General features: G+C 35.9%; 1 protein-coding gene across 3 annotated transcripts in view; it reads right to left on the bottom strand.

Annotated features, from left to right (window-relative positions):
- Positions 1 to 20,935, bottom strand: part of WWC3 (WWC family member 3) — a 234,274-nt gene that overhangs the window by 43,714 nt on the left and 169,625 nt on the right. For all 3 annotated transcript variants that reach the window (XM_039318738.1, XM_039318663.1, XM_039318807.1), the window contains one exon: positions 15,364 to 15,606. In XM_039318738.1, coding sequence (XP_039174672.1) covers positions 15,364 to 15,606 — 243 coding nt within the window. The remainder of the gene's footprint in view (positions 1 to 15,363; positions 15,607 to 20,935) is intronic.

Genomic DNA, 20,935 nt, shown 5'->3' with positions numbered 1-20,935 from the left:
AGGCAGGCTTTTTGATGTTTCTTCTCCCTCTTTTCTTTCATTTTCTTTTTAATGACTGGAATGGATATTTTAACTCCCTTTTTTTTTAACTCCCTTTTTTCTTTTTATCATAATGGTTTTTCTTTTGAGGGAGTTTTGATTTTTTTTTTTGAAGGAATTTTTGTAACTTTTAAGAAGGAGTAAGTTTTTTTTTTAAGATGGCTCCAAAGCGCCCAGGAACCTCTACAGCTCCTAAATCAATAGTTCCACCCTCTTCTGTGGCCCAGCCAACAATTGTGAAGGATTTGCAAGATATGATGGGAAATGTTATAATTCAAATTAGGGCAGAAATGAAAAAGATTTTAGAGGAAAATAATAAGACTTTGAGGCAAGATATAGTTTTGGCTTTAAAAGGAGTTGCTTCTGTTCTTGAAAAGTTGAATTCCCGTGTGGAAGAAGTAGCTGAAAAAGTGGAATTAATGGAGGGAAAAATTGAAAGTATGGAAAAAGAAATGGAAAATGAGATTCTTATGCTTCAATATGGTCAAATGGAATATGCCTTAAGAATAAGAGGCTTGGGAGAGTCTTTGCAAGGAGATCTGAAAGAGATGGTTGCAAAGGACTTTGCCGTGATTTTGAATAAAAGAAAGGAGGAAATATTTAGTGAAATTGAAAAATTATTTAGAGTTAACTCCGTGGTGGCAGTGCAAAAGAATTTGCCAAGAGATGTGGTAATTTATTTTGGAAAAAGATCTTTACGCAATGAAATCATACAAGCTTTTTATAAGAAGAGATTTCAAATTGCTTCACAAGACGTTATAATCTTAAAGGAGATCCCACCCAAAATTTTAAGAAGAAGAAGGGACTTTGTTTTCTTAGCAGATGAACTTAAAAAGAGACGAATTTCCTTTAGATGGGATGTTCCGATTGGAATGGTGGTGAACTACCTGGGGATATGTTATAGACTTAATACTGTTGCTCAAGCAAAAGATTTTTATACTTCGGTCCTGGGGGTATGTTCATCGCCATCTATTAAGTTTAAAGCCTTGGAAGAAAAGAATGTAGAATTACAGTTTGAAGAGCCTATATTTATGAAAATTGGGGAATCTTTGTTTGGGAGGCCTCAACAAGCTCAGGTTGAGGAGCAGAAGACAACTTGTGCAGCACACAACTGTAAAGAAAAGCAGCAACAGAAGAAGGTTAACGAAGCCTCATATTTAGTGGTATCTGAATCTGCGGGAGAAGCAAGATTTATAAAGCCTTTGGAGCAATCCTCAAGGGTGGAATTGTTGTCTGAAGAAATGGAAAATAGGAAATCTCAGCTTGAGGGGTTTCAACAAGCTGAGAGGGGACAGAGGATAACTCGTGCAACACATAATTGTAAAGATCAACAGAATAAAGAGTTTAAGGAATCCTCACAGGTATTGGCTTCGGAGTCGTTGGGAGATTCAGGAATTTTGGAGCAATCTTTCAAGGAAGATCTCAAAGCATTTCTTTTGAGCTTGATAAGGACAAGGACGGAGAATGAAAATTAAGATTGATAAGGATCGAGAATGAAAATGGACAACTGAGACTGATAATAATAATATTAGTATGATAAGGATGGAGAATGAAAATGGATAATTGAGACTGATAAGGACTGTGTTTTTTGTGGATGGGATTTGCTATTGGTGAAGATTTAAATGTTTAATGTGTTTATTCTTGATGGAGTTTGTTATTGATAAAGATTTAAATGTGCATAAGGGAATTCTAATGTTTTAAGTTTTAAGTAATGTTTAAACTTGTGTTTTAGAGGGAGTTTATAAAGACTGATATTTTCAAGATGGAATTTGATTAAATGTGTATAAGGGGATTTTAATGTTTTAAGTTTTAAGTTTTACGTAATGTTTAAATTTGTGTTTTGGAGGGAGTACAATTTGTTTATGTTAATGTTTTAAGTTTTAACTTGTTTATTCTAATGTTTTAAGTTTCAAGTAATGTTTAAATTTGTGTTTTGGAGGGAGTATAATTTGTTTAATTAAATGTATTTAGATTTGTTTATGATTTATATTAGATTTTATATTATAGGTATAGATGTTCAAAGAAAGTTTAGAGTATATTATAATGTGTTTAATGATTTTAATTATTATTTTTTTAGAGAAGATAATCTACTTAATTTAAGGTATTCAGATTTGTTTAGGATTCATATGTGTTTTAAGTTTCTTTTTTTTTTCTTTTGGGAATATTTAGGATAAGCCTGTAATCAACTCTGGGAGGCCTAGGGGAGGGTTAGGGAGGTTTGGGGAGATGGGGGAGGGTATGGGAGGGTGGGTTTGGGGAGGGGATTTGTTTTGTAAAATTTTAAAAACTTTTAATAAAAAATGATAGCCTCAGTTTAGATGGGAGATCCCGATTGGAATAGTGGTGAGCTATGTGGAGACACGTTATAGACTTAATACAATTTCAAAGGCGAAAGATTTTTATACTTCTGTCCTGGGAGCAGGCTCACCACTATCTCCATGATCTAAAATTTCAGAGGTGAAGTTGGGAGAATAGCCAACTGAAAGGTGCCATTTCACTGGGGGTTCGAGAATTACAGGCTGAATTGTTACAGCAGCCTTTTGAGATAAAAGAAACTTCAAAGGAACAGAGAGTGACTCCAGCAGCTCATAAGATGTAAAGAGAAGGAGCAACAGAAGATGGAGGCAAGAGTATTAACACAAGAATATACTATTTCTGAGCCTGTGGGAGGAGCAAGACCGAAGAGATCTTCAACAGCAGATCTTCATGCAGTCTTTTCCAGGCTTCAGGCCAGTAGGGATGGCAAAGTTCCTGACTTGGAATGTTAATGGCTTGAATTCCCCACAGAAAAGAAAGAAAGTATGATGTTGTATGTCTGCAGGAAACTCATATTACTTTAAAGGATCAAAAGTATTTGATTAACTCTCGGTTGGGTTCACATTTTATATCTCCTGCTCCAGGGAAAAAAGGGGGCGTTGTTATCTATGTTAAGAACAACTTATCAGCAAAATTAATAGACTCTAACTCTCAAGGAAGATATGTTTTTATTGAATTGGATTTGTATGGTAAGAAACTTCTTACAGTGGGTTTGTATGCTCCTAATCAACATAAGCAGTTTTATAAGTTATTACATCAAAAATTAATTTCTTTGGATTATAAATCTGTTATTATGATGGGAGACTGGAATGGTGTATTAGACTCAAGTAAGGACAAGAAAGGACTTTCCATGCTCTCCAATCAAGCTAAACTACCTAAGGCTTTTTTTGACTCGAAAGATGATTTGGAATTGAGAGACATTTGGCGGGAACGAAATGTGGAAGAGAGAGACTTCACCTTTTTTTCTGACAAGCATCAATCATTTTCAAGAATTGATTTATTTTTAATTACTACTGATTTATATTTTAGTATTAAGAATGTTAAAATATTTCCTAGGATATTGACGGATCATAGTCCTGTATGGTTGGAATTATTTGCTGAGAATGGGAATAGAAGATCTTGGAGGTTGAATGAGAATTTATTTAGATATGAGGTGAATTCACAGAAGTGTAGAGAACACTTGAAAGAATTTTTTACTTTAAACATGTACAAGGGTACTTCAATGGCAATGGTGTGGGATGCTAGCAAAGCTTATATGCGAGGAGTTTTGATTCAAATGAATAGGGCTCATCGACGTAAACAATTGCAGAAACGTCAAGAGTTGGAAGAGGAGATTAAATTGAAAGAGAAAGCCTTAATTTTGAATCCTTTGGATAATAAGTTAAAGGCTTCTATAAAATGCTTAAAGAACAATTTAATATGTTAATGGCTGGTCAGATAGCAACCAACTTACGATATATGAAACACAATACTTTCTGTAATGCAAATAAGCCTGGTAGGTGGTTGGCTTATCAATTACGGAAAAAACAGAGATCAAGGATTATAGATAGAATAAATTATAAAGGTAAAGTGGTTTTTCAGCAAGAGTTGATTAAAAAATCATTTTAGATTTTTATACAAAATTATATACTGGTGAAAAGGTACAGATTTTGGATATAGATAAATATTTACAAGAAGCTCATTTTCCTAAGCTTACAAATGCTCAACGAGATGAGATTAATGGCTTAATTACTTCTGAAGAAATTATTATGGCAATTAAACAATTAAAAGTTGGTAAAGCACCTGGTACAGATGGATTGACAGCAATTTATTACAAAACATTATCTGAAGAGATGATAGAACCATTAAAGGAACTTTTTAATAGTATATTATTGGGTGCAGAGGTACCTCCATCTTGGAAAAGGGCTTTTATACCATTGATTCCAAAAGAAGATCAAGATCTTACTCAACCTAAAAATTATAGACCTGTATCTCTTTTGAATATAGATTATAATTTTTTTTCTAAAATATTGGCAAATAATAGATTGTATTGAAGCAAGTGATTCATACTGATCAATCTGGTTTTATAACTGGAAGATATATGAAAAATGTTAGACAAATTGTTAACTTAATTGAATATTTGGATAAAAATAACCAGATTCCTGCAGCTTTAAACTTTTTAGATGCTGAAAAAGCTTTTGATCAGTTAAATTGGCAATTTTTGTTAAGAGTGATAGAGGAGATGAATTTTGGGGATAAATTTCTACAAGCCCTAAAGGGCATTTATCAACAACAATCGGCTCAGATTATAATTAATGGAGGACTAACAGAGGCCTTTCAAATTGGAAAAGGTACAAGACAGGGATGTCCGTTATCTCCTTTGTTGTTTGTTTTAACTTTAGAAATTTTGTTAATAAAAATTCGTGAGTCAACTACAATAAAGGGAATAATGTTAAATAAGAAGGATTATAGGTTGAGAGCTTTTTACTTTTTTATTGAAAATTTTTAAAAGTTTTTACAAAAAACAGAAAAAACAACAAAAAAAAAAACAAAACAACCCTCACCCAACCCCTCCCAAACCACCCCCTCCATCCCCCCGAGCTTCCCAGAGCTAAATATAGGCTTAATTAAAATTTTAAAAATCCTCAAAAAAAGTTAAACAAGTTATAAAATAATTAACAATAAGATATATATAACAAAAAAAACATAAGCATTAAAAAGAAAAAGTACTTAAAAAAGAAGAAAAAAGAAAGAAGAGATTAAAAAAAGAAAAAAGAGAAAAAGTGCAATCTATAAAATATCAAAGTTTATATACAAGTTATAAAAAAGCTAAATGATATTTTTTTATATCCAATTTGTATTGTGTGAAATTTATCCATTTTTCCCATATGGCAAAAAATTTCTCTTGCGATTGCTCCTTTAAGAAAGCCGAAATCTTTGCCATTTCTGCCAGATAAGAAACTTTAAAAAACCACTCTTGCAAGGTAGGCAAAGATTCCTTCTTCCAATATTGCCCTACTAACAGCCTTGCGGCTGTAATCAAATTCAACATCAATATGACCTCCTTAGCATCACAATCAGTAACAATACCTAACAAAAACAATTGTGGAGTAAATTTTACCCTCTTTCTAAAAATTCTTTGAATATTCCACCATATCTTAATCCAAAAAGCTTTTATATTTTTACACGACCACCAAATATGATAATAAGTGGCGTCGAGGCAACCACATCTCTAACATTTAGGCTGTAAGTCAGGATACATAAGAGACATTTTTTGTGGATCAAGGTGCCATCTATAAAACATTTTATAAAAATTCTCCCTTAAGTTCTGGGCTTGTGTAAATTTGACATTCCTCACCCAGGTAATTTCCCAGGTTTCCAATAGAACTGGTTCACCAAAATTTTGTGCCCATTTAATCATACAGTCTGATTCTGAATCCAGTTCCACTAGAACCCCGTAAATTCTCTTAATGTGAGTTCGTCTTTGATCCTTTACTTGTTTAAAAAGATTTTCATCTTCTCTAAGCAAGCCCATATTACGATCCATCTTCCATCTATCCACTATTTGTCTATATTGAAACCATGAGTAGGTAATATTTTCATGTAATAAATCTTCCAAAGATTTTAACTGCCAATTTTGGCCATCCCATCTGAGTAATTGTGCATAAGAGACCCTATCCATTTTAACTCCTCTCCTTATCCCTTCTATCGCATGCCAAGGTATAGCCCATAATGGTATTTTAAAATCACTTTTATAATATTTCCTCCAAACCTGAAGTAGAGAAATCCTTATAATATGAGATTTAAAAACCCGATCCACTTTTTTATTAAAAATTAAATAGGCATGCCATCCAAAAAGTAAATCCCAACCCTCCAGATGGAGTATTTCTACATTTGTTAAATTTACCCAATCACTAATTAATGTTAAAACCACAGCATCATAATATAGTTTCAAATTCGGTACCTTGAGTCCACCTCTCTCACGGAAGTCTTGCATAATTTTAAGCTTTACCCTTGGTTTTTTCCCTGCCCAGATAAATTTATTAATGCCTTTCTGCCATTCATTTAAATTAACCTCATTCTTTAAAATAGGTAACATTTGAAACAAAAAGAGAAATTTTGGTAGGACATTCATTTTAATCACTGCAATTCTTCCCATAAGAGATAACTGTAACTTCTCCCAATTATTCAAGTCTTTCTGTACCCTGACCCACAGCCTTTCATAATTATTCTTATACAATTTTACATTAGAAACAGATAAAGTAACCCCCAAATATTTTATCTTATCAACAACTTCAAAATCAGTCAAATTAACCAAAATCTGCTTGTCCCGATTAGTCATATTTTTAGATAATATTTTAGTCTTATTATTATTAATTTTAAAACCCGAAACCCGTCCATATTGGTAAATCAGTTGTAGTAACTTTACTACAGAATAGGTAGGTTGAGACAAAGTAACCACCAAGTCATCTGCAAAAGCTCTTAACTTGTATTCTTTTTTGTTAACTTCTATTCCTTTTATTTCCTGCGACTCTCGAATTTTAATCAACAAAATTTCCAATGTTAGAACAAACAGTAACGGTGACAATGGACATCCCTGTCTTGTACCTTTTTCTATTGTAAAAACCTCTGACAAACCCCCATTAACAATAAGTTGTGCCGTTTGTTTTTGATATATAGCACCAAAAGCTTGTAATATTTTTTCTCCAAAATTCATCTCCTCAACTACTCTTAACATAAACTGCCAATTCAATTGATCAAAAGCTTTTTCAGCATCTAAAAATATCAGCCCTGCAGAGATTTGGTTATTCTTATCTAAATATTCTAATAAATTGATAATTTGTCTAGCATTATTTTTCATATACCTACCGGTTATAAAACCCGATTGATCCTTATGTATAAGCTGATGCAAAACCCTCATAACCCTATTAGCTAAAATTTTTGCAAAAATCTTATAATCTACATTTAAGAGAGATATAGGCCTATAATTCTTTGGTAAAGTAAGATCTTGATCCTCTTTTGGAATCAAGGATATAAAAGCACTGCGCCATGACGGAGGAATCTCTGAGCCCTGTAATATATTATTAAAAAGCTCACATAAAGGTTGAATCATCTCTTCTACTAAGGTTTTATAATAAATGGATGTCAAACCATCCGTACCCGGCGCTTTACCTAATTTTAATTGCTTAATAACTGTCACAATTTCCTCATTGGTAATTAAACCATTAATTTCTTGTTTCTGATCTTCTGTTAGTTTAGGAAAGTTAGCCTCACTTAGATAATTATTTATATCCAAAATTTGTACATTGGTACTCTTATATAACTTTTGATAATAATCTAGAAAAGATTTCTTAATCAGCTCCTTCTGATACACTAATTTACCATTATAATTTATTTTATCTATAATTCTCTGTCTCTGTTTCTTTCTTAATTGATAGGCCAACCATCTCCCTGGTTTATTAGCATTACAAAATGTATTTTGTTTCATAAACAATAAATTAGTTGCATTTTGATCAGCCATCAACATGTTAAATTGTGTTCTTAGCAACTTTATAGATTCTTTAACCTTTTCATCTGAAGGATTTAAAATCAAAGACTTTTCTTTTAATTTAATCTCATCTTCCAGTTCCTTACGTTTCTGGATCTGCTTTTGTCTATGAACATTATTCATTTTTATCAGAATCCCACGCATGAAAGCTTTACCTGCATCCCATACCATTGATATTGATGTTCCCTTATGCATATTTAAAGCAAAATAATCCTTTAAGCATTCCTTTAATTTTTGAAGATTCCTTTCTTGTCTAAATAAGTTCTCATTCACCCTCCAGGATCTCTCCTCTCATCAGCCAATTCCATCCAAACTGGACTATGATCCGTCAATGACCTAGGAAAGATTTTTACATTCTTTACGCTATTATATAAGTCAGTTGTAATCAAGAAAAAGTCAATTCTTGAAAAAGATTGGTGTCTATCTGAAAAAAAGGTAAAGTCTCTCTCCTCTTGGTTAGGTTCACGTCAATAATCCCTCAGCTCCCAGTCCTCTTTCAGATCAAAAAAGGCTTTAGGTAATTTGGCCTGTTTAAAAAAAGTAGAAGAACCTTTTTTGTCCCTTTGTGTATCTAAGACACCATTCCAATCTCCCATTAATATCACAGATCTATAGTCCAGCGAAGTTATTTTCTGATGTAACAATCTATAAAATTGTTCCTGTTGCTGGTTTGGTGCGTACAGTCCCACTATAAGTATTTTCTTACCATATAAACCAAGTTCAATCATAACATACCTTCCTTGAGGATCTGATTCTACCAGACAAACTGGTAGACTTTGCTTAACGTAAATAACTACACCCCCTTTTTTCCCAGGGGCAGGAGATACAAAATGAGATCCCAGACGAGCATTGGCTAGATATTTTTGATCTTTAAGTAAAATATGAGTTTCCCGCAAACAAATAATGTCATTATTATGTTGCTTTAGATAATAAAAAATTTTCTTTCTTTTCTGGGGGGAGTTAAGGCCGTTAACATTCCAGGTCAGAAACTTTGCCATCTCCCTTGACCAGGAGCCTGGAGAAGACTGCCTGAAGATCTGCCATTGAAGAATGTGTTGCAGAACTCTTGGGTCTTGCTCCTCCCATCGGCAACGAGACACTTTCATGAGAAGATTCTTTAACTTCTTTCTTCTGTTGTTCCTTTTCCTTATGTCTATGTGCTGCACGAGTCATTCTCTGCTCTTTGACCTCTGCTTGGCGCGACCATTCCACCTGTGACTTTCCAGCAGCCATCAGACCTAATCCTTCAGACTGCTGTTCCACCTCTTTGCCGCCCAGAGCTTTCTGAATCATAGATGAAGATGAGCCTGCTCCCAGGACCGTATTATAAAACTCTTTGGCTTTAACAACCGTATTAAGTCTGTAACGTGTCCCCGCATGGTTCAAAACAATACCCATCGGAATCTCCCATCTGAATGGCATCAGTCTTGTTTTAAGTTCATTAGCTAGAAAGGCAAAGTTTTTTCTATTTCTTAAAATTTTGGATGGGATTTCCTTTAAAATAATAACATCTTGGGCAGCAATCTGGAATCTCTTATTATAAAAAGCTTGTATGATTTCATTACGCAGAGATCTCTTTGCAAAGTAGATCACCACATCTCTTGGCAGATTCTTTTGTTTCGCAATCCAGGAATTAACTCTGTGAATTTTTTCCACTTCTCTACGTAATCCATCTTTATCCCTATTCAGAACAACAGCTAGATCATTAAGCACCATCTCTGTCAAATCTTGTTTCATATCTTCTTTCAGACCCCTAATTCTCAAAGCATGCTCCATTTCCCTATACTGAGACATAAGAATATCCTTTTGTGAGTTTTCCATCTTTTTTTCCATATCTTGGAATTTATCTTCAAGGAGGTCTACTTTATCTGCAACCTCTTCCACTCTGGAGTCCAACTTCTCGACCACAGAAGCCAGGCCTGATAAAGCTGTTACTATGTCTTGCCTCAAAATAGTATTATTCTCCACTAAAAGCTCCTTCATTTCCTCTTTACTTTCAGATTTATTCTGTTTAAGAAGGTCTTTCATTTCCTCTTTACTTTCAGACTTGTTCTGTTCAAGAAGTTGCTTCATTTCCTCTCTGATTTGGGATACAGCATTTCCCATTATATCTTTGATGTCTTGTGCAGATAAGCCTGGCAAAGGAGGAGAAGGTGGAGGTGTAACTTTAGGTTGCAGTACTGGTGGTGTAGCTTTAAGTTGTTGTTGTACTGTTAGAATTGCAGGAGAGGAAACCACCTTAGAAACTATAGAAGCTGGTTGCCTCTTTGAAGCCATTTTTCAAAATCTTATTCTCTCTTTCTTTCTTCTTAGAAAAAAAGAAAAAGAAAATACTAAGATCCTTAAGGTTTAAAAGAAAAAACCAGGGAGAGTGCAAAAAAAGAACTTCAAAACCTCCAAAACGCTTTCAAAAGAAAAGAAAAGCTTGAAATCAGTCCATACGTTTCATTTAAGTCCGTTCTTTCTTTCCGGAAAAAAAAAAGCAAAGCACTTTTAAAGCGCCATCTTACTTTCACTCTCCACACCAGCAAAAAACAAAAGAAAAAGAAATTAACATGAACTAAAAGAGAAATAAAACACTACACTCCAAATAAAATCCTTTAAACAGCTCTGTCCGCTTTAAAAGTCACTCACCAGAACACTTTAAGCACGGAGATGGTAGCGGCGTTTCACTTTGTTTCTGAAGAAACAAAAACAGCTGGGAGGCGGAGAAAGCACGAACTCCGAGGGAACACTCATTCTACCCCCCCAAAAAAAAAATCTAGGGGGGGTTAAGAGGTTCTACCTCTATTCGTGTAGTCTCTACCCCTTCCCTTCGCCCGGGAAGGGGATTTCAAGCCGTGGGCCAGCTGATGTCCGCTGCGCTCCGCAGATCTAACGCCGTCCCAGGAGGACGGCTACAAAGTAGCCGCCATCATCGTCGCTGATCACCGGAAGCTCCCGAGAGCTTTTTACTTTATCACAACTGATTCATTCGGTTTTAGATTTGTTACAGATTATAACTCAGTATGGGCAAGTCTCTGGTTTTAAGGTTAATAATAATAAGACTAAAATATTATCCAAAAATATGTCTATTAAGGATAAGGAAATGTTAGTTAACTTGACAGGTTTTGATATACTTTAAAAGGTTAAATATTTGGGAGTATATATAACAGCTTCTAATGTAAAATTGTATAAAAATAATTATGAAACATTATGGACTAAAGTGCAGAAGGATCTGAATGATTGGAAAAAATTACAATTATCTTTGTTAGGGAGAATTTCTGCTGTTAAGATGAATGTTCTACCAAAATTTCTTTTTCTATTTCAGATGATACCTATTTTAAAGAAAGATGTCAATTTAGATGAATGGCAGAAGGGTATTAATAAATTTATTTGGTAGGGAAAAAACCAAGAGTTAAGCTTAAGATTATACAAGATGTACGAGAAAGAGGAGGACTTAAGATGCCTAATTTGAAATTGTATTATGATGCTGCGGCCTTAACATTGATTAGCGATTGGATTAACTTAACAAATCAAAATATACTTTTTTTGGAGGGATGGGATTTATTATATGGATGGCATACATATTTAATTTATAATAAGAAATTAGATAGGGCTTTTAAATCGCATATTTTAAGAACTGCTTTATTGTGTGTCTGGAAGAAATATTATTATAGATTAAATTATAATGCCAATTTGAGGGATTCCTGGACACGCAGTAGAGGGGATATTGAAAGGTGTGAAGTTGGATAGGACTTCTTATAACCAATTGCTTAAATTGGAAGGGAAGGATTGGCAGTTAAAATCATTAGATGAATTAAGGCAAGATAATATTGTTTACTCTTGGTTTCAGTATAGACAATTGTTAGATAGATGGAGTTTAGACCAAAAAGTTGGTATTACTTTAGAAGATGAGAATTTGATAAAACAAATTAGAGATCAAATTCGAGCTCATATAAAAAGAGTTTATAATGTATTAGTGGAATTGGATTCAGAGATGGAATTAGTCAAAGATTGTAGATAAAATGGGCCCAAAATTTTCAAGAGCCGATTTTATTAGATACATGGGAGGCAATTTGGGTTGGGAATGTGAAGTTTACTCAGGCTCAAAATTTACGACAAAATTTTTATAAAATGTTTTATAGGTGGCATTTGGATCCACAAAAATTGTCTCGTATGTATCCTAATTTACAGCCTAAGTGTTGGAGATGTGGTTGCTTAGATGCAACCTATTATCATATTTGGTGGACGTGTAGAAATATAAAAGCTTTTTGGATTAAGATTTGGTGGAACATTCAGAAGATTTTTAATAGAAAGATAAAGTTTACAGCACAATTGTTTTTGTTAGGTATTGTTGAAGATTGTGATGTTAAAGAAACTATTTTAATGTTGAATCTTATTATGGCGGCAAGGTTATTGGTTGGGCAATATTGGAGGAAAGATTCTTTGCCTACCATAGAAGAAGGGTCGGTTAAAGTTGCTAATTTAGCAGAAATGGCCAAAATTTCTGCCGATTTGAAGGATCATTCACAAGAAAGATACATCTTGGTGTGGAGAAGATGGATAAATTTTGTACAGAATAAATATGGGATTAGAAAGTATCATTTAGTTTTTGATTAAGTTATAGTTTAAATTGGGATTTGTTTGTATTTGAGTTAAAGTATTTTAGGGATTTGGTTATTGGTATAGTTGGATAAGCTTAGTTAGAATTTGTTTGCTTATTTTTAACCCTGTAATCAGCTCTGGGAAGTGAGGGGGGGAGGGTTGGGGTGGGGGGAAGGGAGGGAGGGTTATTGTATTTTAATAATAAATTTGTATAAAACTTTTCAATTAAAAAAAAAATAATGAATGGTTCTTAAGCCATAAGAACTTGTGCACAATGAATGACGAACTGCCATGGGTGGGGGGAAAGCTCTATGTCCCAAAAGCCCAGAGACTAAACTTCATGCACTCTTGTCATGATTCCAAAGTAGCTGGACACTTCGGGTTCATGAAAATCTTTCACCTAGTGAAATGGCAGTTTTGGTGACCCTCCATAAAAAAGGATATTGAAAGCTACATGACCAGTTGTCTGGTTTGTGCAGCGATCAAACAGGATGTCAGAATCCAATTATATTTCATCTCTAGTTATCGACTATGGAAAACCCCATTTCTACCCTCTCTGGATTCTGTCATACGATGACGGGAAGGGGGGGGTGAACAAAGGGGTTTTATGGCCCTCACTTCCTTTGGTACAACTTCAAAGGGACTGAATGTGGATACCACCAAAAGGACTAAGCATAACAATGGGGCCATCAGCTTTCATCTACTCCTCTTTGAAGTCTCCCTTCCACAGGTAGTGAGGAAAAAGGGGGTGGAAATGTAATGCCTGGGATTGTCGCTGGAAAGATGGTGGGGTGGGGTGGGGCTGCTGGGGACCCCTTAAAACCTTGAACCGTAGGGCTTGGGCCCCAGGTCCTGTCTAATGTAAGGACCCACCCCACTTTGCATCTTAAAAAGACAGAACGCCTGCAACCATTTTCTCTTAATAAAGATGCCTGTTGGAAGAAATATTCCAAGAGTTCTGTCTTCTTAAGATACAAAGTGGGGTGGGTCCTTACACGGAGACTAGGAAAGACTCCAGGATTGTTGCAGACGGTGGCAACCCTGTCAGCACCTTGGAGGGAGATTTCTATGGATTTTATTGTGGAATTACCAGATACTGGGGGAAAACATTGTCATTTGGGTAGTGACAGATCTGTTCTCTAAGCAAGTGCATTTCATCCCGTGTCAAAAAAATCCCCACAGCAAAGACACTAGCAAAGCTGTTTGTGCAACACATATACTGACTGCATGGAGCCCCACAATGAATCACATCAGATGGGGGTGCAGTTTACTTCTGAGTTCTGAAAGGCTTTCCTGGACCTTTTAGGAACCACTCAAGGGCTGTCATCTAATCGACATCTGCAAACAAATGTTGGGTCAGAACGTTTGAACTCAGTACTGGAACAATATTTAAGATGTTTTATAAATAACCATCGAGACAACTGGACTGACCTGCTTCCCTTTGCAGAAGTTGCGTATCATAATGCCGTTCACTCTAGCACCAGGTATATCAAGTTGCAACAGGACAAAGGTTCTACCCGATGCCTGAACTGCCAACTAACGAACCCACCATCCCCTCTCTGAAGAAATGGATTGCACAACTCCAAAATACCTGGCTGGTTGTAAGAAAAGCATTAGATGAGGCTAGAGAGGCTTACAAGACTCAGGCAGAACCAAAACCTTTCCAAGTAGGGGATAATGTATACCTGTCCACCAAGTATTTAAAATCTCTGCAACCGTCAAAGATGTTGGGACCAAAATTTGTGGGTCCTTTTCCCATTAAGTGGATAATTAATCAGGTAACTGTAGAACTGGAACTCCCCAAAACACTAAGGCAGATTCCCCCTATATTTCACTGTAATCTATTGAAACGAGAATTAAGCTCGCCGTTAAGGCCAGCTGTAGTCCCTCGTCCTCCTCCAATCATGATAGGAGAGGAGCATTTTGAAGTCAAAGAAATCCTAGACTCTAGAAAATATCATGGTTCCACACAATATCTAATAGCTTGGAAGGACCTACCTCCTTCCCAAAATGAGTGGGTCCATAAGCGACATGTTAGGGCTCCGAGACTACTTAATAAATTTCATGCTAAATACCCTGACAAACTGGACTAACCAATATGTGCTTTCTCTCCCAATTTTGTTTCCTCTACAGGTGGATCTCTCATTTTTTTAAGGGGGGGGTGGCATGTCAGAACCCGGTTATTGGGAGGGGGTGATTTTTTTATTCTTGTGGGTTCTGCCATAATCCTGGGGGGGGAGCTATGGGCACTACAATGTATCCTCTCTGCTTTCCTCGATCAGCTTGCTCTTTGATCTGTTTCCCTTGATGCTTGCGTGAGGTGAGAATGAAATGTGCCTCTGGCCATCTGCCTTATCTCTAGCTGCGGAAGAAGAGGCATGAAGACCTAACAGCCTAATAGCCTTGGGAACAGCGCCTTATCAACCCTGTTCCCACAGTGGATTCATACCTGGGATTGGGCCATTTGACCTGGGCAGATTGACTGTTGGGGTAGGGCTTGCCAGTTACGCTTTTAACCTATTGATTTGTGCAGGAAACCCTCCAATCCTGTCTTCTATGCCTGCTGTCAACTTCTCCTAATAAAAGTTCCTTTTGGAATGAAGCTGTTCCAGGAGTTCTGCTTTCTTGGGAAGATAGATTGAGGCAGGTCCTTACAAAAGGATACTATGGTACTTAAGACCGCTGAGAGTTGAAGGAGAACAAAATGGATGTATTACTACATCCCACCCTCTCCAAAGGTCATTCTCAAGTGCAACCAGTAACTCATACCCTGGTCTGCAACCCAATTAGAAGAAGTCTATAAACTTCTGGATGGGTTGAAATCTGCTAAATATTATTATTGCTTTCATTAAGCAGCATTAACAAGTATGTTAAAAAAACAATACATTCTCAACCTTTCAGCAGCACCATGAGGAGAAGTAGCCCGAGCCTGCTGGATATCCTCCTCCAAGCGTCTTTTTTCCTCCTCAATGTGTTCCAGGTCTTCTGGTGAACGCTGTTGCTGACTTATAAGCTGAAGTTCTTGTAAGAGAGCCTCTTTTTCTTTAATAAGCTGAAGATGATCTCTATCAGCCTCCACCATTCCTGGCCAAGATTTATGGTCTTGTAAAGCCAACTGTTGCTGGATTCTGAAAATTCTTAATTACAAAGGAATATGAAAAGTTAATATACCAACAAGAAACACCTCCCCTCCAAATCTCTACAAAGATGTATGTTTTTGATATGGAAGTAATTAGTTAAAGTACCTTGAGACGAAAATAATATCTGTATATAACATAAATAGTTATAAAATCTATAGTAAATTTGACTCGCATAAACTTTCAATATAGTTAAAAGGTGTAGAGGTATCTTTGGAATTTGATGTCTTCTTAAACAGATCAATATAACTACCTCTGGAATGCTTTTTATTCTGAATTTCCACTTGTTTTTTTTTTTAAAAAAAACTCCAAAGATTTTGCCAGGGTGCAAATGTAAAAAGTGCAACTTAAAATTTTGATATTGTGACTGGACCAAGGCAGTAGCAGGAAAAACAGGAAGGAGGGTTTCTGAACATGCTGGCAATAACGTGCAAGCATGCTATGGGAAAGAAATCTGCTGCACAATGTTCTTTGCTAGGCATTAAACAGTGCCAGTTCTTCTACCATTTAAAAAGAAAATTCTGTGTCACAAATGGCCAACTAGATTAAGATTAAGTTGGAAATGTTATTAAAATTGTAAATAGCAGCACATAATTTGAGAGGGAGGGAGATATTAAAATGTTGAAAGGGCTAAGAATGAGTATGGACAGATATAAACACTAAGAATTTTTCATATATGAATATATCTGTCTGTGTTTAATTTTCTTTCAAAGAAGCAATAACAACACAACGGTTATTTGTAGTATTATTCAGTTTCAAATCAAAAGCTTTTTAATGTATAGCTTTTTTCTGTCTTAGATATTTTACCATTGGCATTATTATGATCTACAAAAAAGCTCTCATATTTTATTTCCATTTTTTAATTAAGATGAGGTATAATTTTTAGATTTCATTTACTTTCTGAAATGGATAACAAAGCATCCTTATATTTTGAGTCTACCACATTAAGTAGGTTCTTCAGTGAAAAGTATTCACAGACAAAAATTTTGTATAAGAACCTGCCAACTGAAATGGTAACATTATGTATTTGATTCTCTCGCACTTTAGCTATATGAAGAGCCTGATTAAAATATTTTAAATATATTGTAACATTTTAATTTTGTCAACTTCAATTTTAGACCAAACACAGCACATTCCACGCTCACACTGTATAACTTTAGTAGAATTTCATGAGCAAAGTTAGTCTGAACACAGAAACACTTTGTGGAGACAAAAGCTGTGCAGAATGCCAATCAGCTAACAGAAAGGAATGCATGACAAATGGACTTCCGGTTCCTGCATGCAGCGAAGCAGTTGAGACACTCGGAACTCTGAGCTCTCCAGCTGCGTTTCTTTCTGTTAGGGGCCCTAAATGGGCCAGAAGCCGCCTTAGAGAGGTAGCAATGAAGGAAGGAAATCCCAGGGACCTAGGAGAGATGGCAGTCAACCAGATCGGTCCAGGAGAAGCCTTCCAGAAACAAACAGGAGAAAGGCTGGCTTAACTTCAGAGTCCAGCCCTAGCTGCAAGCAATGGAAGTCAAAAGCACTAATTTAAGCTGATTGTAAACAGTGGACTTGAATCTGGGTAAGAATCATTGATTTTCTCTATCCTACCTACTTTCCTGAAGGGGAGAAACTCCCAAGAAGCAAAAAAAAAAAAATCCTCCGAAAGTGAAGAAAAGGGGGTTGCCCCCACCCTTTTCCTACTGGAAGTGGCGAATTTTAACCTTTCACGGAGGAATAATCTGAAAAATGAACCAGTGATGACACCTACTGGTGGAAGAGGATTATGACAGTCAAGGTAAAAACGAGAAAAATTAATCTTGCCTGTGACCTACAGCTGTGTAGATAAAGTGAGACTTTTGTTCCTGGGAGAACAAAAATAGAACAATAACAACAACAAAAAAGAACTTTGTCCTCTGGACTATAAGTATTTATCCAATTCTGACTCCAAAACTATTTCCAAAGCAGGGAAAAAAATCTGGACTTTTGGTCATCATGGAAAACCAGAGATTTATAGGAAATACTTATCAAGAAAAAATTAATATTTTTCAAGAGATATATGTAAAGCTGCAACTAATTCAAAGAACAATGATCTCAAATCACAAAGAAATTCAGAATAACTTTAAAAATATAAGTCAACTTATCTCCAATTTAAGCTTATATCAAAAAAGCCCTCAGCAAAATACAGCAAGGAAGGAACAGACAAAACAGATGACTGAACATAAATTCAGGGATAGAGATTTGAAGATGGAATTCTACAAAACAAAGGAGTATGATCCAATCCAAGTGGGAAAAAATTTACAAGAAATATTAGATTTTTCAACACTACAAAATAAATTTGAGGACAAGAAAAAAGACTGGATAAAACATTCTACAGAAATATCAGGAAAAACACAAGAACTACAGAGACAAAAAGCGACAAGAGAGCCAGAGAGAAAGAGAAGGGAAAAGATTCCTAATAAAAAGCAGTGGGCAAATGCCTCTAACAAAGATACTGACTTACTTTTTATATCTACAGCAACATTTATGAACGTACAGAAAAAGCTTTTGATTCAGCTAAATACACAGATTAAGAAAGATATTGGGCAAAGGAAAAAGATTAAGATGGAAACCAAGAAAATAGATGATGGGACCTATCAGAGAGAATACTTAAAAAAGAAACATTTGTTTGAATATGGTTAAAGAAATAGGAAAACTTTGGAATATATTATTTTAAGAGGGATGAATTTTCTAAACAACATAGCATGCTTTTTTTCTTTTGTGTTCTTCTTGCTATCAGTAACAAAAAGTTGAAATGATTTAAATAAAGGAAATGTTTTAAATACTTAAATGTGACTGAATCTAAGAAAATTAAAAAAATGTAAGAATTAAAGAACTAGATGACTAGATGTATTGAATGGAATGTTTAAAGATTAAATATATTCTTAATTATGGTTAAAAAGAATAAGAAATTAAGGAAATCAGGAGAGAGGAGGAATGTAGCTGAGGCCCTGCTGATTGGACCTCCATTGTATTTAAACTTCCCAGAGCTTGCTGAGAATTGCGACAAACTGTGAGTTGAAAAGGAGAAGGTGGGAGGAGGAAAGTAACTGAGACCCTGCTGATTGGACCTCCATTGCATTTAAACTGCCCAGGGCTTGCTGGGAATTGCTACAAGCTGTGAGTTGAAAAGGAGAAGGTGGGAGGAGAAAAGTAGCTGAGGCTCTGCTGATTGGACCGCCATTGCATTTAAACTGCCCAGAGCTTGCTGGGAATTGCTACAAACTGTGAGTTGAAAAGGAGAAGGTGGCAGGAGGAAAGTAGCGGCCCGCGCGCCTAATGGCACGTGAATCATATAACTAAAAATCAAAAACAGCAGCGGTACATTCAGGGCAAGTGCATCTGAGATTCCTTGTATCTCAAAATGTCTGGCTTAGTTTAGTGCAACACTTGTTTTGCAGCTGTCTTTCGCAGTACACTTTTCAAACTTGAAAACTGCCCTATCTGTAAACAAATCACTAGTCTACAAGAACAGAGTATTTATCTAGGGTCCGTAATCTGTGCCCTTCAGGCAGAAATTAGGTGTCCAGTTATGGAAGGGCGGGGCCAGCTGTCAAGAGGAATGGGTATGTTGAACGATTCTCCGGATCGTTTCCCCCCGCTTCCGACTGTTTGATGGACTTTTCGGGGTCCCAGGTTCCTTGGAGGGGGAATGGAAAATAAGAGGTGTCCTGAGGAGCAATCTCTGGCGGCGGCCGTGACCAGCGAACTCAGGAAAAGCCTTGGAAAAGTCGAGCGGAGGAAGGAGACAGCCCATAATGGCGGCTGCAAAGAAATGACAGCTGACTGAAAGATAGCGGCAAAATAGCGGGACAGAGACGTGACAGATCCAGTGAACAGTAATCCTGACAGTAATCCTGATGATTCAGTGGAAGTGATCTGGGGCGAAAGAACCTGCCGGAGATTTCCAAGAAAGGAAGTACAAAGGAGCCCAGAAGAGTGAGAGGAGAGAAAGTCGTTTTCTTTTCTTCTCTCCTGAAATAGTGGTGAGAAAAAAGTTTGGGCATAGAAGGGTTGCAATTGTGGAATTGTACTGGCTGGAGAAACTCAAAGTGAAGAGGAGTTTCTTTTTTCTTTTTCCAAAAAAAAGAGAAGGAAAGTCTATTCACGAGAGGCAAGTGCACTTCAAAGCCATAAAGTGAAAGTGCTGACGAAGCCAAGGAGGTAGACATTTTGAATTAAGACTGAAGGCTGAATACCAGAGATAAAGGCAAGAGAGACACCTGCTGTCTGAACAGAGAACAACTCTAGAAGGGGAAAAAATAAAATAAAGAGGAAATAACAAACCTGTGACTTTAAAGTACACTTAGTTTTGTCTGCGAGTGTAAATTAGATATTTGAGCAAAAACTCTCTGAAAGGAGCTATAGGGAAAAACTATATGAGGCAATTGTGAGTATAGCAAGGGTGACAAATCATATATATTTACTGAACTTTTTGAAATCATTGATATCTATATTAACTAAAAGAATGATTGTTAATTATATATATTGGTAAGTTTATTGTGAATATTGATCTCTGCAAAATATTGGTGACCCAGATTTATAACCTAAATAATTTAATACTAAGCGTCTATCTATGTTTGTTTTAAAATGCTTTAATATTCACTGTTAAGTATATTAATACCTGTATTTAATATATCTAATTGACAACCTATCACTATATACAAAACGTATCATTCTTAGATCTAATTGTGATAACCTTGATATATTGGAGAGAAACATAAAAATTGTAAATAAATGGGGAGGTTGGTTTGAAGAGTTGAGAAAGGTGACAAGTATTCACAATCTCATGAGAGTTGGAATAGGAAGGAAACAGACAACACAAATCATAACAATGGAATCAAGCCCAACTAGGCAAAGATCTCTGGAAGAGGTGACACAAAGAGATAGAGTGAACTCATTTAAAGACCTACAATTAATGCTGCAATCAATGCAAGAGGTAATTTGTAAAAACCATGAAGACCTAAAAAAAGAAACTGGGGAAGTGAGAAATGACACAGGAGAACTTAAGGAAAAGATGCAGTCAATGGATGGGAAATTTGAGTGTTTTCAGCAACAGATTATGAAAAATGAACAAAAGTTACAGGAAATGGAAGAAAGAATGGGAAAAGAAGAAAAGAGAGTAGATGAAATGAATGAGAGGTTAACCCAGGCTAACAGAGAATTGGAATCGACAGTCATCTCCCTGGAATTAGAGAAGGCTGCCCATTACCTACAGTTGCAAAACATCAGAGAGATGAAAGGCGAAGACCTACCAGTGATGATGACAGATCTACTGGCAGGAGCTTTAGTGACTGGCAAAGAAGAG

The sequence above is a fragment of the Crotalus tigris genome, unplaced genomic scaffold (assembly GCF_016545835.1).
Source record: "Crotalus tigris isolate CLP2741 ecotype Arizona unplaced genomic scaffold, ASM1654583v1 scf7180000017543.2237141, whole genome shotgun sequence".
NCBI lineage: Eukaryota > Metazoa > Chordata > Lepidosauria > Squamata > Viperidae > Crotalus > Crotalus tigris.
Note: the sequence above shows the minus strand (reverse complement) of the source record. Positions and strands in the feature narration are given on the sequence as shown.